The sequence below is a fragment of the Corythoichthys intestinalis genome, chromosome 15 (genome assembly GCF_030265065.1).
Source record: "Corythoichthys intestinalis isolate RoL2023-P3 chromosome 15, ASM3026506v1, whole genome shotgun sequence".
NCBI classification, from domain to species: domain Eukaryota; kingdom Metazoa; phylum Chordata; class Actinopteri; order Syngnathiformes; family Syngnathidae; genus Corythoichthys; species Corythoichthys intestinalis.
Genome location: NC_080409.1, coordinates 7541021 through 7559873, shown reverse-complemented (window position 1 = coordinate 7559873; position 18853 = coordinate 7541021). Strand labels below are relative to the sequence as shown.

General features: G+C 38.9%; 1 protein-coding gene across 4 annotated transcripts in view; it reads left to right on the top strand.

The window, feature by feature from the left end:
- LOC130930767 (serine/threonine-protein phosphatase 2A 56 kDa regulatory subunit epsilon isoform) overlaps positions 1 to 12014 on the top strand; it is a 37836-nt gene extending 25822 nt beyond the window's left edge. For 2 of the 4 annotated variants that reach the window (XM_057858858.1, XM_057858856.1), the window contains exons 12-14: positions 5013 to 5140; positions 5213 to 5314; positions 9716 to 12013. In XM_057858858.1, the coding sequence (XP_057714841.1) occupies positions 5013 to 5140; positions 5213 to 5314; positions 9716 to 9815 (330 nt within the window). In that variant the 3' untranslated portion in view covers positions 9816 to 12013. Of the gene's footprint in view, positions 1 to 5012; positions 5141 to 5212; positions 5315 to 9715 lie in introns of all 4 variants that reach the window. The other 2 variants (XM_057858859.1, XM_057858857.1) reach the window with 2 other exon arrangements.
- Positions 12015 to 18853: the final 6839 nt, after the last annotated feature.

The following is an 18853-nucleotide window of genomic DNA, read 5'->3' as shown; positions in this document are numbered from 1 at the left end:
CGTTCCAGGACCTTTGTTTGTAGGGCTGCAGCTATCGAATATTTTAGTAATCGAGTAATCGACTGAAAATTCTATCGATTAATCGAGTAATCGGATAAAACATTTTTTTTTTTTTTTTTAAGGTAAAGAGCAATTATAAATATACATGAGAAAAAAAGGACATTGAATCCAATATTGAACCATTTTCAGTCAATCAATGTCTTTATTTTCAATGTACATTGTTGGAAACGGCCAACAATTGCATCTCAGATGTGACTAGAAAAAAAAATCACTGCTTTCACTCAAAAAACTTCTAGATCTTACAAAAAAAAAAATTCTTACCTAAAAGTGTAATTACGCTCGATAACACGCATCACTTGAAAGCTATGTTTTTTCCCCACGTGTTTCAATTTAATTTCCATTTGTGTCAAGCTATTTTTAAGTTTGTTAAAGGGTATGACAACACCTGGGGAAATGCTAATATTCCATCATTTATCCATCAACGCATGCCTTTTGAATTCATATCATGCCATTTCGTGTAATTACACACATCGATACACCAAGAAAATGATAGAAATTAGGTCGATTGTCAAGCTAAAAGGACCCGCCCCCGAGATGCCGGAAATCTAGCATATTGTGTGCGTGACGTCACTATAGGGAAACAACCGGCTCAGTGCTTAGTACTGAATGGCGGCGATGATGGCGGACAATTTTGTTTCTATTTGCAGCGACGAATCCGACGTAACGAACATTCTTCTAATGGTGACGAGGAGAGTTATGAACCTTTCTTTGGTGTTTTGGGTTATCAATTTGAGCCCAAACGAAAGACAATGCAGCCAAATGAAAGGATCATTGAGGGGAGCAATCACACTGATGAAACATCGGCGGCAAAAGAATCACCGAATGGTTTGTTTTGCATTTCTTTTTGTGAAGCTGATACACCGTGACCGCAAAATAAAGTAATGTATAGAATAATTATCATTTAATATGCTATCATCGGTTTTCGCTCTGCCAACCGACACAAATATGAATGGGATTAGAGGATTTGTTCTATATATTTTACGAGCGATAATTTATACATGTGTCCAGTCCTATATCCAATGCGTGATATGTTTTTTATTATAAAAGAGTACTCACTCTGGCCATTTCCCTCCTTTGCTTTGCCTGGGGTGGTGAGATGCTCTCATCAGAGCCAGTCATTGTCCTCTTTCACCGGGCACCGCATCTGCTTTCAGCAGCAATTTCTTAGCAACACCTGATTTCATTTGCCCATAGTTCGTATAGCTTTCAGGTGTAAAATGCGCACCACACAAAACCGTGCCAAAGGCTGGGTCTGCAAAATTAGCCCTCTTAGCACTGACGAACTTTACTCATTGTCTGCTTAGTCCAGCTCTTTTTCTCGCGTTCGGGAACTCACGGGTACTACATTGCGACAAATGGCTATTTTTAAACCACATAGCATGACAGGTTTGAACCGTTTTAGCGATTTTTTGATAAAACACGAACGCAACTCTCTCGATGGCACCTGCCTCGACCTTATGTTTCCTTGTTATGACGTCTCTGCCCCATTCGGCTGTTTCTGGAACACTTTCGGAAATGTTCGTCATTTTCGATCTATTTTCGATAATTGCTCATTAATGTGATTGATTTTTTTGTTAACTTTATCAATATTTGTTATCTTGGCACATAACGGTTCTTTTGATGTCTCACACCCCCTTTGCGTTTTCATACCCTTTAAGTTTTAAGTTAGTCTAAACTGTAAGTGGTGATAGGATTTTGAGTTTTTGCAGTGTTCAAAATAAATTTATGATACCTGCTGTATTGGAGCACATTAGGGACCAGTGCTACTTGGTGTTTTATTCAGGAATGACTACTGAGCTAAAACTGACAGTTAGCTTTATTATGTTTTAATTTTACACCCTCATTACTCTACAGCGCTGTGTTTTTACAGATTAAATAAAGCCTGTGTCTATAAATAAAGCCTGTATGTAAGACACGTTAGCCACGCATCGACAGTGGTCATAATCAATAGAAACCTAGCCCTCCGAAGGGCTAATGATGAGACTCATCGGACACTACCTGCTACCACACTAACGTCATGCGGGCATAGTTTTTAGCAACGTCGGCATAGTTTGTAGCGGCTGTCGGCTGCAGTAAGTTTTTTTTTTTTTTTTTTTTTTTGTGATGTCAGCGCGTTGTCCCGCATTGAAAGTAGTCCGGGCAAAACGTGATGCTTAGAGCTGGCAAAATTAACCGATTCCTCGAGGTGAATAAAATTACTCGGATCAGTTTTTAAACTCGAGTTGCTCGAGTATTCGTTTCAGCTCTACTTGTTTGTAAGTCGAAATGGTCGTATGTCGAGCAGGATTTTTCCATAAGAAGTAATTATAATTCCATTAATTTGTTCCACAGCCCCAAAACCTACACTAAATCCTCAATAAATACTTCAGGTTGTATTACCGTACAAATGGCAATCACACATAGCAAAAGAAATTATAAATAAAATCAGAATAATATTATAATAATAATAATTCCTCTATTAATGTAACAAATTGGGTTTTAATGTGGCGGACGTTTTTTGCGTACTGTACCTGAACGCACCGCGTGGCTGATCCACCAGTGAGATGGAGTGCGGTAGAGATTTTACTTTCTGTCTTAATGTTTTGTTGCTGCTGGGCATGTGCTGGTTACCGGTTTCAAGGTTTACCGTTGTATGAAAACGTCACGGTTTCAAAACCACTAAAATTTTCCGTCATACGGTACGGTATTCGCTATTTGACAAGTCTCAAAAATGCAGCCAGAAGTATCTTGGGGCGGCAGCGCGCACCCCTCCCTCTCCGGTTGTTGATGTGTGTGTGTCAGTGACGCTATTCTGCTAAACACCAAAAAAGAAACACTCCAAACAAAAGGCGTACTTTTCTTGAATTTATGGAGGTCTCAAATCATGGTAACTGAAATATACAGTTTTAAAACGTTGTACAATAGTATTTTACACGTGTGAGTAGCTTCATTAGCACAAACACAACAGAATGTGAGGAAGTCATCCATGAAAACAAAACACACTTTCTTTTCAAATTCAAAATACAAATTAACTAAAAACTTACTAAGACGAATGTTAGCCTAGTCTTAGCTGGGAGAGCAACTTCGTCGAGGTTATAAATCTCACGGTCACTGAGAAACAAGTTTGAATGAAGGAAAAGGGATAACATCAAAGATCGCTAATTGCGACAGATGATCTTGCCCTAAGCACAAATGTACGCTCGCTGGACAAGGAGAGGTCTCACTCCCAGTGTTTTTTAAGATGAAACCTTTACACAACAACATTCACATTTTAACTAACTTATAAATTTTTAACTTATTAACTAAGGTCTTTTTAACACAAAGGCATGACATATGACTAAAGTTGACACAGTGGCTGAAAATGACGAAACTTGAGCTTTTGCCCCCTCAAAAAAAAAAAGTACAGTCAATATTTTTCAATTTTATTTAGAAGTGTTTTTACCTTTTTATAGCAATTAATTTAGTTCTTGCTCCAATCTTGAGCAACCTGAGCTGTGGCTGTGGGTAGTCTACAAGTTCTATTTATTTTAATTTTATTTAAAATACTTTTTTGTTTATTTATTTATTTTAACATAAATTCATGTTCCAATTTGCAAATATTTTCTGAAACATAAAAAAATCCCGGGAAAAAGTTTTTTTTAACCCATACATCTCAAAATAAAACATTTTGGAGCTAAAATTGCAATACCGTGATACCGTAAAACCACAGTATTTTTGCTCACGGTTATCGTACCGTCAAAATCTCATACTGGCACATGCCTAGTTGCTACCTTCAACTGCGGCGGACAGCTGGTGTGTTGTGTTGCACAAATTGATGGATTGAATGAATAGAAACCTGACGAATCTGGAGATTTCTTTGGCGATGTTACCACAATAATAATTGTCACCTTAACTTTTAAAAACTGGCGAACAGAGGTCGTCGGAGAACCATCGAGGTCATAGACGTTCTAGGGCCGTATTATCGAACCCATTCACGGATGCGCACACCACGCTCACAATTTTCTATCATTTCCATCTTCATTTCAATGGTAAGCGTCATCTTTTTCCATTTTTAACCACCTGCACTAACCTTGGGACCAGTGTCTCTCTCAAGAAAATTGGCTGTGCATCTGTCTTCCGACAAAACAAAGAAACTGCGGCGCTGTAATAAATCGTCGTATTTTGAGCATGTAGTCGGATGTAGAAACAAATGGCGAATCAAATTTTACGTTGGATGTCGAAAAGATCGTGTGTTGAAGCAATCATTTGTTGAGATACCACTGTACTCCCATTGTGGTTTTTAATTGTTTTATTTACTAACTCACCCATGCCACAACTGGACTTTACCGAGGCAAAAGCAGGACTTTTCCAATGGTTAAAGTAGGACTCTCACGTATTACACAGTACACATCTAATTAACAATAAGAGGTTTGTGTTTTTAGTGGGTCAAATTTATATTATAATTGATGTAATGAAATTTGCTGCTGTATTTTCATTCTTTTAATAAGCCATGTAACTTGCTATGATCCAAAGTTTTGAACAGGCGTGTTACTGGTGTGTGTGGCCATCGCGTACACATCTGATGTTGCTCACTGTGGTCCTCAGTATGCTCAGGGAATTTTTGTGTTTGCTCAGAAACATGAAAAATTAGATGGAACATTGACAGAAAGTAACCCTGAAATGTCCCCAAATCAACAGGAAATGACCTGAAATGCCTCAAAATCAACAGTAATTGACCCGCCCAATACACTCTATCTGCCATCTCAATATCTCCAGAAATGGCATTTTATAGTATATTGAAATGAAAATAATACTATAGCCGAACCTTTTTTATAAGAACTACATCTCCCATGATGCCTATAAGGCAATCAATCAATGTGTCTCCCACTTTGGATTTGTTTTTTGGATCAAAATACAGCTTTGAGGTGTACATGTTGTCAGTCGCATCTGGTGGGCGACTCTGGTCACGGGCCGTGTTTGCTTGCACCTTACAGGTGGCGGAGCGAGCGCTCTACTACTGGAACAATGAGTACATCATGAGCCTCATCGAGGAAAACTCCAGTGTCATCCTGCCCATCATGTTCGCCAACCTCTACCGCATCTCCAAAGAACACTGGAATCAGTGAGAAAGCCGCGTCGGCGAGTAAACACGTGTATAAACGCTCCACTTTGTTTTGTTGTCTTCCTTCCTCAGGGCCATCGTGGCGCTGGTCTACAACGTGCTGAAGGCCTTCATGGAGATGAACAGCACCTTGTTCGATGACCTCACCTCCACTTACAAGTCGGACCGCCAGCGGTAAGAAATTGTGCTCATTGGTGGATGAAAGGGCATGTCGGAAGGAACCAGGGTTCGTTTGGGTTCTTGAAAATGTTTCACCAATCAACAGGAAGTGACCGAAAATCAACACTAATTGAACTGTAAATGTAGGCAAATCTAATTGTAAGTGACCCCTAAATGTTCCTTGCTTTTGATTTTGATTAAAATATTCGATAGCTGCAGCCCTAGTGATTAATCGACTGAAAATTCTATTGATAAATCGAGTAATCGGATAAAACATATTCTTTTTTCAGGTAAAGAGCAATTATAAACATACATGAGAAAACATTTCATCTAATATGGAACCATTTTCAGTCAAACAATGTCTATTTTCGATGTACCTTGTTGAAAATGGCCAACAATTGCATCTCAGATGTGACAAGAATTAAAAAAAAGACTAATTCACTGCTTTCACTCAAAAACTTCTAGATCTTATAAAAAGAATATATCTCTTACCTAAAGATGTCATTACGCTTGATAACACACATCTGTTAAAAGCTAGGTGTTTTTCCCCCACGTTAAGATTAGATATATTAAATAAAGCCTAAAGTAAAACACGTTAGCCACACATCGACAGTGGTCATGATTAATAGAAACCTAGCCCTCCGCAGGGCTTACGTTACGTGAGCGACTGACCGTAACGTTAATCTTATTTATTAGCGCCGAGAAGTCTACTTCTTTAAGATGGTGGCTGTTTACTAACGCCGCCCAGTCTGTCATTTCTCATCTAGTTTTACATACATGTGATATCTATGAGACACATAAGACGCTACCTGCTACTACACTACCGTAGCATCATGCAGGTGTAGTTTTAGCAATGTCGGCGTAGTTTGTAGCGACTGTCGGCTGCAGGAAGGTTTTAATTTAATTTTTTTGTTTTTTTTAATTACTTCTTCCTCTACGCACGTGACGTCAGCGCGTTGTCCTGCATTAAAAGTAGTCCGGGCAAAATGTGATGCTTAGAACAGTGCTTTTCAACCGGTTTGCCGTGAGAGGTCGTCAGGTGTGCCGCGAGAAATGATCCAATGTCATTTTTTTTTTTTTTTTTTTTTTTTTTTTTGGACGTCGTGAGGCGGAGTTGCAGTTGGAAGGAAGGAAGGAAGGAAGGAAGGAAGGAAGGAGTAGGTAGAAAGTTCTCTGTCGTGTGCAGATGAGCGAGGTATTGCTCGTGTTGTTTTCAAGAACTGCATGAATTTCTAGCCATCAGCGACCTTGCTGTCCGCGACAATGTGGACCCCAGCACGTCTACTGCACATCATTTGGTTAGACTCGTGTTGTGTTGATATACTCGAAAGTGTCCTTTCTATTTTATCCATATGTGACGACCGTCAATCCTCCCCCGGTGTTTTATTCCAACACATTGTTGAGGACAGCAAGGTTGCTAACGGGTAGAAATCAGAGCAGTTCTTGAACACGACACGAGCCGCTATCCAACAGTGCCATGGAGCCACGCAAGTTTGAACTTCATCTCCAAACAAAACACCCTTCGCTTCAAAACAAGTCAATGGGCTATTTTGTTCGCCTTCGTGAAAACAGAGAAACAGGCAAGTTTTTTAAGAATAACTACAAAGGTAAATGAGAAAGCCCTCAAAGCCTTGTAACCTTGTTGCTGAATCCAAAAAGTACCACGCTGTGACAGAGATGTTAATACTACCCGCCTGCAAAGCCATTGTCTGCTCCGCCCTGATGCGGTTAAAGACATTGCTCAAGTCCCCGTCTGATAATTCTGAGCTTTTACAAGCCTAACTGCTATAAAAAAAAAATGGAGAAAGACTGATAGCTGTTGAAGGAATAAGGATATCGACTTTGTGTTCATCTAAACAGGCTCAAGTTTCACACTGAGTAAGTATACATACTGAGAAATTATTTTATAATTAAATATACCGTACAGAAAACAATTTTGGAACATTTTTGGTTTGTATTGTGCCGCGAATTTTTTTAAAAATGTAAAAATGTGCCGTGACTCAGTTTGAGAAACACTGGCTTAGAGCTAGCAAAATTCAACGATTCCTGGAGGTGAATAAAATTGCTCGGCTCAGTTTTTAAACTTGAGTCGAGTTTTCTTTTCAGCTCTAATTTTGATGGACGTTTCAGCTCTAATTTTGATGGACGTTACAGTCGGCCTATCGCAATATCAAATTTTAGTGGGCAATATATTGTTTCATTATTGCCAATACGCGATATTAACATTCAACCACTAATGTAGTGGGAATCCATCCTAATAAATCACTCATTCAAATGCAACAAATAGTTAGTCTTAAACCCAAACTATATTAAAAATGAATATTAAGAAAACACACACACAGACACAATGCATAACGAGTCATTTGAAAGCTAGCAAAGTGAAGAATATGAAATAGATGAGAAATGCCATTTTCGTTCTCTGCCAATTAGGGCCCATCAAAAGTGTTTATCCGATCCAAAATGACTGTCATCTGGTCCTGCAAAGTGCACATGTTTAGCGCTGCAACAAATAACTTGAGTAATTTGATTAGAAAAAATTTGAATTAAATTTTGCTGCTTTGAGTATTCGTTTAATTGAAATGGCGTTGTAATGGTTTCTTTCGAAAGTTTTTGCATTGAGTTTTATTGATTTGGGTGGATACACTGCCCTCTAGTGGCAACAGTGAATATGACAACTCATTTCACATGGCTGAATCCAGCTGCTCTTTTAAGAACAAGTTTTTGTTTAAGCTAATGTTATTTAATGCATTCATAATTTAGTTTATATTTAGCATGTTTTTGTGAGAATTTGCTTGAACCATTTGTAGGGAGCATTGTTTTGACCTTTGCTTTTGTTTGCATCTTTTTATTTGAGTTTTGTAACAGAAGTCAATGCATCTCAGCCAAAACGAAAGTAACAGAGTAATCTTATTCATGGTCCATTTGGTAACAGTGGTAAGGTAAACGCTTAATCTTTGTCTTAATTCCAAAGTGGTGATTGGCTATGTTGTAAACAGGTCTTTTATCTTTTTTACATAGACCACATATACTTCACTAACGAAAGAAAACACAGGGAGACGCACACACACACACACACACAAATAATAAATAAATAAATAAATGGAAATAAATTTGACCAAAAATAAATGAAAGAATAATAACCAAAAAAACTAAACGCATAAAGTTCGATAATACAATAGGTAGCAGTGATATTATAATAACAAAGAGAAAAAAAATAAAGTTAAATAAATGATTAACTAAATTTGACGAAATAAAAGGGGAAGTGGGGGGGGGGGGGGGGGGGGCTTCTAGTCACTTTCTTGAGAGATTGTGAGTCCATCCAGGTAGTCCTTAAAGGGCTGCCAGGTTTTGTGGAAGATACTTCCCCTACCAGAGAGTGAAAATCTCATCTTCTCTAGCTTAAAATGAGTCAAAACTTCTTTGAGCCAACAATTATAAGATGGGGGATGTGCATGTTTCCAATGACTTTTGCTTTTGTAAGTTTGCCAATTGTTCTTTTGTTATACTTGGATCCTCATTTTTAAAAAATACAATTTTTTATGTTCCTTTTCCAATTATTCAAACTATTTCATTGATTAATTGACTACTAAAATAATCGATAGCTGCAGCCCTACACATATTAGCAAATTTGAAGCCAAATTATTCATTGCCAATCAGGTTTTTCATAATGGGTGTCATTTTAAACCTAATCTTAGTTTAGAATCTGAAATATGTGAGTTAGATTAACTCCAGAACTCTTTATTTTAATGTTGAACATGACGTGCTTTTATTTTTAAATGTTTACCAGAAGTACGTTCTCTAAGCCGCTAACCATAAGCTTTTCACTCTTGTTAAATTAAAAAAAAAAAAGTGCGCTTCTCTTTTCGTCGTGCATGTTGTATCTAATAATTTTTTTTCTTATCAATTGCATATGCTGTGAACCAGCGATTCCCCCCCCCCCGCCCCCCCGCCCCCCCTCTCTCTCTCTGCCTCCCCCATGTTTGAAGTGTCCTTTTAACCGTAGTTTTGTGTTTTGGAGAAGACCGCAATGTTTTATAGCAGGCTAAAGTGGTTAGTACATTGTCTTTTTTTCCCTCCATTAGCTTCAATGTAGAAATTATAAAGTTTTACAGTGTTTACTATAGATGTGTTTCCTTATTTTGTATATCTGAACTTTGATTCTATGGCGTGTTCATTACCAATAAATGTCTGTGAAAGGAACTGAAGTCTCATATGCAAACAACACGCACGTGTACCAAGTGCACGGAGTGCACACACGCACAAATGTACGCACGTTGCGATAAATCACAGCCGGGGAGATTACTAGCCTCATTTTTATTTACCGTGCGATAAATTGATGTATTGCCTATCGTGACAGGCTTGCGTTACAGTTCATGGTTTTCTTCACATGCGCCAATGACTCTTTGTTGGGGTTAGGGAGAAGAAGAAGGAAAAGGAGCGTGAGGAGCTGTGGAAGAAGCTGGAGGACTTGGAGCTGAAACGAGGCCTGAGGAGCGATGGCATCATCCCCACTTAACGTCTTCTGCCGGACGACCCTCCGACATCCTCGACACCTTCCCCAGAAAAAGCGGCCGCAGCGGTTTGGACGAGCGAGCGAGTGTCGCTGGCTGGTCTCTCGTCATCGTTTTTCTTTTTTTTCTTTCTTCTTGTGTTTGTGCGATTACTTTACAATAGATTCATCATCACGTCTGTTCTCATTCTTTCGACACTGTAAATAATTATTTTTTTTCCCTTCAACTGATATTATTGCAAACAGACGGGAAAAAAAACCTAAACAATAACAATAAAAAGAAGAAACAAATAGAAAATGAGGGAATGCTTTGTGTTTGCTTAAACCAAACAAAACCTTTTTCTTATCATACTACTCCAAGTCAAGACCTGGCGGTGGGAACCATCTTTATAATATATGTATATTTTAATCAATGGCGTCTCTTCCCAGCCAAAATTGTTTCAACCATCGACATGTTTGTCCAAATTTTCATTTCCACATCCTAAATTATAGGATACCGAAGCACACCAGGCTATTATTTTCCTTGGGATAAAAAGGTAAGGTTCTGCCAAAATTGACCAAAAATATTCATTTCCAATGGCCCTATTCGCTTTTCCACTGACGCAGTGACCTGTGCTCAACCGGAAACACCCTCAATGCCACCGAATCAACAGGAAGTGACTGTGCTCGGGTCCATTATTTGAGAAAAGGGGGCAACAATTCTACTGGCCTAACGCCAATGCCAAGTTTCCCTCGGGTTCATTTCAGGGGATGCGAGAGAGCCGGGGTGCTGGAAGTCGCTGAAGGGGGCGCTTATTTTGTTTTCTCCCATCCAAATACAATTTTTCGGTCAAAAATTTGTCGTGCTTGTGCTTTTTCTTCATACTAGGTGTGCCCAATGGCAACACACATGCTGGATATTTTACGTACGAGTGCTAGGCTACGACAAAGACTGCATTCTATTTCACCTACAGTGTGTTTTGCAGTTTTTGTATTGGATATAAAAGCGCACCGGAGTATTATAAGGAAAATCCCTGCACCTAGACGGCACAATTACACACAAACACATTTGAGAACTAAAAGGTCCAATAAGCCTCTGTTTAACACCCACTTTTTACAACACTTAAACTGCACACGAAAATCCAACAGCGCTCCGCACATCGTAAGAAGAAAAGCAACAACATCAATTACATGGCTACAATGCAAGCTGTTTTAATTCTCCACGGTCTGAATCTGCAGCTAACTCTTCTTCGCTGGGTATTATTATAAACTATTATAATCATTTTCGACCTCAAATTTTAGAAAATTGCCGGTTCTTTAAAAGATAACGCTAATTTGTTCCTCTGTCAACAGGTAACTTTTCTGTTTCAATAGCGCCTTATCCAAACGTTGTATTTGATCAAATTTTAATCTACCCAAGTTAAATATTTTTGATCTAATTAAAGAACGAATTAATCGTAGCATGTTACCATGTTACCGCCCTCTAATGGTTGATCATTAAAAACAAATCCAATAAACAAGTCACTTGCCGTTTTTGAATTTTATTCTACTAACACAATTTACAAATAGATTTTAAAATAATTGAAACAGACCTTTAACAAAATAAAAAGCAACAAAACATAAGAAATCAAGCATTTAATTGTTTGAAACAAAACAATATGGAAAAATATATTTCACAGAAAAATAAAGTATTAAAATAAATACTAAACATAAATTAACAAGAAATAATAATAAATGAACAAGAAATAAGGTCAAGTAAAGCATTAGGTCAGTAGGTTTCCTTGAGAATCTTGAAGTCTGCAGCAGTATAGTTTAAATCTCTAAATATTTAACAAACCATTCACTTAACACTTTTATTAAAGTCCCTATACCTAATTTTTTTTGTGTGGAATAAGATAAAATATGTATTTTGTATTTTTTAGTTTGGACAGGAAAATAATAATTCCCAATTTGTGTGAGCCTGAGGCCAAAGTAGTACAAAAAGTGTGCACAAATATATACCCAAAAAATAGACAAAGAAAATAAATCAATTCCAAATATCGATACTTTTGCTTGGGGAGCGATACCTAAAACTCAACGCGCTGGACTGAAATATCGATATTTTGGTATCGATCCGCCCATCCCTAGCGCACAGTAAATATGGTACGGCAAAACACTCCACAAACTACGCTATGCTAGCACCACCCCGCTCAGGTTTTCTTAAAGTTTGATGTGTAAAAAAAGTTTCATAAGGACAAAAGTGGAGTTTTTTGTGGGGGCAAAACATGTTGATGACCCCGAAAAGCAGTGCCAGCAATAAAATTACAAGATATATGCCCGAATAGTAGCTTAGCCCACGCTCGTACATACAGGCATCCCAGCTGCGTGAGTGCGGGTGTTTTTTTGTCTTACCTGGTGGAGTAGACGCGGATCCTTTTTGACGGAATATTCCAGCCAGGAATATATATATGTTGAAAATTAGCCCCCCCCCCATCATTTTTTTTTAGGGGAATTCTAAATCCGGCTACTTAGGACAGCGATGCCTTTGGCCAAGATCGTTGTCCGTTGAATATGGTATGCCCGGTGGTGCCACTTTTGCACAATTCACGTCTTTAGCGGGGCAAACTGAAATTCCGTTCACCATATTGGCGGTTCTCTTTGGCGTTTCGTGGTCCACATCTTCAATCCTTGGTTCTCGCTCGGTAGTTGTTGCCGCTTTTGAAAGCTTAGGTTTGAAAAAATTAAGTATATCCATCTTGCATCTTTTGTCCTTAGGTGGTTTTGGCCAAGCAAAGCAAATGACCATCTCTAAGGTGCTAGTCACATTATCTGTTCGTAAATAATTTTGACCCATTATAAAAATTATATTTCATTTCATTCATTTTTGTTGTTTTATTGCTTTCCAAGTTTTACAAGCAAAGTCTGAGGGAAATATGGGCGGCGCCATCTTGGAAAATGGTCTGCGCCGAACTTCCAGTTTAGAAAGAACAACATGAATTGCGGTTGAAGTAAGCAGTGTGTTGACAAAGTTAAAACTACAAAATCAAGCCAGAGGAACCCACGGAATCTCCAAAAAAGGATTCAGCACGACGTAGATGAGACGTAAATGACATTGCATGATTGTTCTTAAACACTTCGTTGATCATTCGTGGAGAAAATTATAACAACCTGTCAGCCTGTGTTGACGTGAAGTGTCAATTCATAAGCCGGCCACTTTAGTGACCAAAATGAGGTGAAATTACAAATTATATTTGCCGAATGCAGAAGGGCTGACACGGATTTTGTTGTTACAAGGAAATACTAGCCTGGTACATCAGACTCACCGCTGTTCCAGCTATTGAGTCCGGCCACCATTCAGCGGATAAAATTTCCAGGGCGGAGCAAGCCATAGCAAACAGACAGCGGAGTGGACCAATCAGCGACGGGCGGACGTGATGTTAGTAAAGCGACAAGGGACTTGTGCGCGGAAGTAAACATACGAGGAGAGCGGAGTTAATTAAAAATGGCTAGCGCGAGACAGACTGTTATCAATGACTTGTGTCAGTGTTTTTGGTAATTTAAAACTGATTTAACCGTGGGTTTGAACATATTCTCGGCTCTCCTGTTCGCCATCTGTGTTGTTGTGGAGACGACTTCCTACGCGGAAGAGTCACGTTGCTTGTTAAGAACAGGTCACGCATATAAACAAATCTGATTGGACGGTTGATTTTGTTCTTGCTCGAGAGGCTGTTAATGGGGTAGGTCCCAGACTATTCTCAGTGTTTGAAACATACAGGGAGAACAGTCTGGTCGTGCCAGGCAAAGGAAATACTACAATATACTGTATGTACATATAAACAAAAATATATCATTTTTATTGCAGGTATTGATCACAATAAAACATTTGGACAACATGATTCCATTTCTTGTTTTATTTAAAATGATTGGTGCATGCGCAAAACAGGTCAGTAAATCTCAATTAATAAAATTATTCGCACATCTGCCTTCATGAACATGTTGTCTTCCCCTGTCGTGATGATGGCAGATGGATGCGGTATTTCCAAATGTTTTGTTATTTTTTTAAAAGGGATTTTGATGAGTAATGTTACTCCAGCTCCACTGTTGTTTTGGATGGAGAAATTTCCAAAATGGAAGTTGCTAGGAGACGTAAGGAAGTTAAGCGAAAGTACCTTGGAAACTTGTCTGCCAAGGACAGGAATGCCAGGGCTATTTTTTGGTTTCAGACAGTCTACCCCTGTCTATATATGGCGGAAAACACAGACAAGACTGAAAAAGCAGTTTCTACTCTTGCACTCTTCTTTAAAATAAACTGCTGTATTTTAAGCCAAAATAACTGTTGTGTTTGATATAACAATATGTCTATATGCTGCCATAGCAAATTCACGGCGCATTAAGACCCCAAAATATTTTTAATTTGTCCGTCTTACCCTGGAAACCCCCGTTTACAGACGTCGCGCAGCTGCTTTTGTTTCAACCCAGCCATAAAAAGAAGGTAATTATATTTATTAATAAAAATGTCTGCCATTTTAGCTTAGAATCATTAATGTCTAATATTTCGTTTAAAAAAAAAAAAAAACTGAAAAATTATTCACTCGCATATTTTAAACTTTTAAACAAATTACGTCACAATGAAAAAAAAAATGGTGTCTGTAAAAAAAGTCGCGGATATCTACCTCTTAACTATGAGCCATACTTGTAAAATAAAATTAAAAGCCATAGTCTATGGCTTAATTTTATTTTTTTTGTTACTGTCGTATTTCACCCGATATGTTAGATGATAAATAATCAATCCCGAAAAAAAAAAAATAAAAAAATAAAAGGGTAAATATATGAAAAAGAACATAACCATTCATTGATGTCTGCGATTTCTGCAACGTGACCTGCTATATTACCGTGTTTCACCCATAAAATCCACCCAAAATCCGGCTGTGGCCATTCACATCTGTGTCTTGACACTCATTGATATGTGCTACATGGAGTTTTGGATCGAAACAAGGTAAGCGCGCGATAATATCTCGTTAAAATCATGGCGTCTTTAATTATGCTCTCGCGTGCTCTCACCTCCAGTAGTGTTTTTCTGTTTATTATTTTTTTTAATGCCCTCCTGTTCAAAAAATTTCTTCCTCCAGAAAATTGAGATTTTAAGCTTTCCAATGATGTATCACACATGCATATTGGACAGCTTTGAAATTTGGCCAAAATTGGGGGTCTCAGAGCAGACCTTCGTCACCTGAGTGTTTTCCGCCAAATATCTATCAATATCAAAGTGTCCCCCCTCCCACAAAAGTGAAACTCCGCCTATGGGCTACCCAGGACAGGAATGCCAGGGCTATTTTTTGGTTTCAGACAGCCCACCCCTGTCTATAACTATATTGTCGACATACAGTATTTGAATGAAGCCCATTAAAGCGAGCTTGCCAGTAATTGTGTGAGGATGACAACATTGCTGATGGTTGTGTCACAGATGCTGTTTTCCATTGCAGCCCAGCAGGTGGCAGGATGCACACACTCATAGCAAAGGCGGGGGGTCTCAGTTGCGCTCTGTTTTCATCTTGTAATCGTGCTGCAATCATTTTCTCCGAAACAACACCCACTCTACCTCATGACATCAGACCTGCCCCAACTCCTCTTCTCGTGATGTTATGTGGTGTAATTATTTGGGTGACCACTTCCATAAGGTCAAAAATGGAGGACATATTTAAAAAAATAAAATACATCAGACTTGCAGCGTATTTTCATCAGCAGTAAGATTTTGCACGGTTTATAGATCATATTTGTGTAAGTAAATAGTAAAAAATACCAATTAAAGGTAACATTTTTTGGACTATACTTAGTTTACAGTGTTTTGAAATTGCAACATGCCCGAGGACAAGTTTTGCTTTGAAACTGTTTTGCCAAAAGTCCTACCAATGCCCAGTGCACTTCAGTTAAAAGCAGCGAGTACTTATATTTTCGTTTTTATTGACTCTTTTTTTGTAACCTTTCCATTGCCTCAAAATACTTTGGGCGCTTAAGCATTGTTTTGTTGTAGCTTTAAAGCATAGTGTCTATCTGTTCATCACATTAGTCATATTTATATGCCCGTGTTTCTGGGACAAAAAAAAAAAAGAAAAGAAAAAACAACAAGCTTATTGAATTAATGCGATAAAAAAGGGCAAAATTGATCAGATCTTTAGGAGAAAGGAAATATTTGAAGAGGCTTATTTTATTCGCTCTTAGTGGGAGGTTCTGAACATCTTCCATGTTATAATGCCTGGCCACAGAAATAATGAACAGACAATTTTAAATTTGAAAGACTTACGTATGTTGTCTGTAAACATAATACAATAAAAAATTTAAAGCATTTAAAAAAAAAAAAATTTGTGTACACTGCTGGCCAGAAGTATTGGTACCCCTGCAATTCTGTCAGATAATGCCCACTTTCTCCCAGAAAATGATTGCAATTACAAATGCTTTGGTAGCAATATCTTCATTTATTTTGCTTGCAATGAAAAAACACAAATGAGAATGAGAAGAAAGTGTGTTTTGAAGTGTATTTTGGGTCATTGTCCTGCTGGAAGACCCATGACCTCTAAAGCCTGAGTTATGCTCCCACGTTAAGGTGACAGCACAGGGACTATGTCGTCATTCGACATTTGATGGTTCTCCCCCGCCAGGTGACGCGTTGCTCTGTAATTCACCGCCATGCCGCTAGAGGGGTGTTGTGTTATGTTTGTACGGTTTTGGGGCATGCTTGTTGACTTCCTCTTGTCTAGTTTAACGGAGAAAAACTAAACAATGCAAGATGGAACGCTTGAATGTGGATCTTAAGCTCGTCAACATTGAATAAATGTTGATCAAACAAATGTTGAGCCGCAGGCGACGCAGAAGACTGTTTCGAGGCGGTCTGTCCAACTTTTAATGCCGCATAGAGTTCTTCTAGCCTCGGGTGAAAACCAGCTAGCTGTGGCGGCTAGGTTCAAACTGGCGTCGAGCACTGCGTCCAGCGTTTTGTCAGAGGTCTGCAAGGCCCTATGGTCTGATTTGTTTGCCGTGTCCTACAACCAGCCAGTGGGAAGCCATAGCAGATTTCTGGCATCTATGGAACTTCCCAAACTGCGTTGGAAGCCTTGATGTTAACGTTATCATAAAAAGCACCGAGGCACTCTCAATCAGTGATGATTTATCGTGTGTGAACTGTTATTGAAAATTAAAGATCAAAACAACTCTTTTGACACCAAACCTGCGCTTTATTCTTCATATACTTAAGTGTGACAAGTAAATAAGTCACAGACTCACAGAAAACATATGTACACAATAATTGATGAAGTGCACCAACCAAAAATACAACACAAAGTGATAAAAAGCAGGCAGTTTTTGGCCGACTGGGTCACCGCTCCGTGTGGCCACTCAATTTTGAACACACACGTCTTGATGGTTCTTCCATTTTTTTATTCACTCGCTGACCTTGCCATTTGGCAAGCTTTATGATGTCTTGACGAGACTTGCTCTTCGATGATACACCTGTCGGCTTGGTCCATTTTTGCTAATGTTTTACAATGGCGGTGATTTCGCGCTGAACCGGAAACAACAGTCTGAGCGAACCAATCACAGTCCATTTCCACCACGTCATATGCGTTGACGTGACGCTAAGGTTTAAAAAATCAATAGGACCGCGTCAGACTATGGCGCAGGGTTATAAATCGGGTCTTTCTTGATGGCGCAGGTCTGACGCGGAAGTATAACTCGGCCTTAAGGGAGATCCAGCTTTCTCACACTGGGCCCTACATTATGCTCTAAAATTTGTTGGTAGTCTTCAGACTTCATAATGCCATGCACATGGTCAAGCAGTCCAGTGCCAGAGGTAGCAAAGTAACCCCAAAACATCAGGGAAACTCCGCCATGTTTGACTGTGGGGACCATGTTCTTTTCTTTGAAGGCCGCGTTTATACCCCTGTAAACTCTATGTTGACGCCTTTTCCCAAAAGCTCGACTTTTGTCTCATATGACCAAAGAACATCCTACCATAGAGTCCCTTTTTATTCAGACACCGACGGATAGCATAGGTTGCCACTATTGTACCCTCGGACTGCAGGACAGCTTGAAGTTGTTTGGATGTTAGTCGAGGTTCTTTATCCGCCATCCTCACAATCTTTCATTGAAATCTCTCGTCAATTTTTCTTTTCCTTCCACATCTAAGGAGGTTAGCCACAGTGTCATGGGCTTTACATTTATTGTTGACACTGCGCACGGTACACACAGGAACATTCAGGTCCTTGGAGATGGACTTGTAGCCTTGAAATTGCCCTTCATCACAATTTTGCTTCTCAAGACCTCAGACAGTTCTCAATGTGGTACACACAAGGACACAGGTTGAGTCAACTTTAATCCATTTTAAATGGCTGCAAGTGTGATTTAGTTATTGCCACCACCTGTTATGTGTCACAGGTAAGTAACAGGTGCTGTTAATTACACAAATTAGAGAAGCATCACGATTTTTTAAAGGGTGCCAACAGTTTTGTCTGGCCCATTTTTGGAGTTTTGTGTAAAATAATGGTTTAATTTTTCCCCATTGTCTTTTGTGTTTTTTCATTGCAAGCAAAATAAATGAAGATATTACTACCAAAGTATTTGTAATTGCAATCATTTTCTGGGAGAAATTGAGCATTATCTGACAGAATTGCAGGGGTTCCAGTAGTGTAATTGCAAAAAGCAGTTTTCTTGACATTTCTGTGGTTTTAGGTTTGACAATCCTCCACGGAAGTTCCGGCAAGAAATTCTAGCCACTTTCACCCTTTTCCCCTGTTCATACATAACAGAAGCTTTCCCTGATCTTCCTTGCCAGTATATCCTATGACTGTGAATGATCAGTGGTCTGCAGGAGGCGCTAGTGTTGTATCTGAGAAACCTGAAAGCTTTTTAGATGATCTCATGTTATTCTCAGAGGATTTTGTTTCATCACAAGACAGCAGGTGACCTCTTTATCAGGACCACCCCCCTACTCCAGCCCCTTTCTACTTCTCTTCTCTTGTCCCCCAGCATCAGCATCAAAAGCTGACATGATGTCATCTTCAAAATATGGAGGCGGAATTTCAAGACAAGATGCA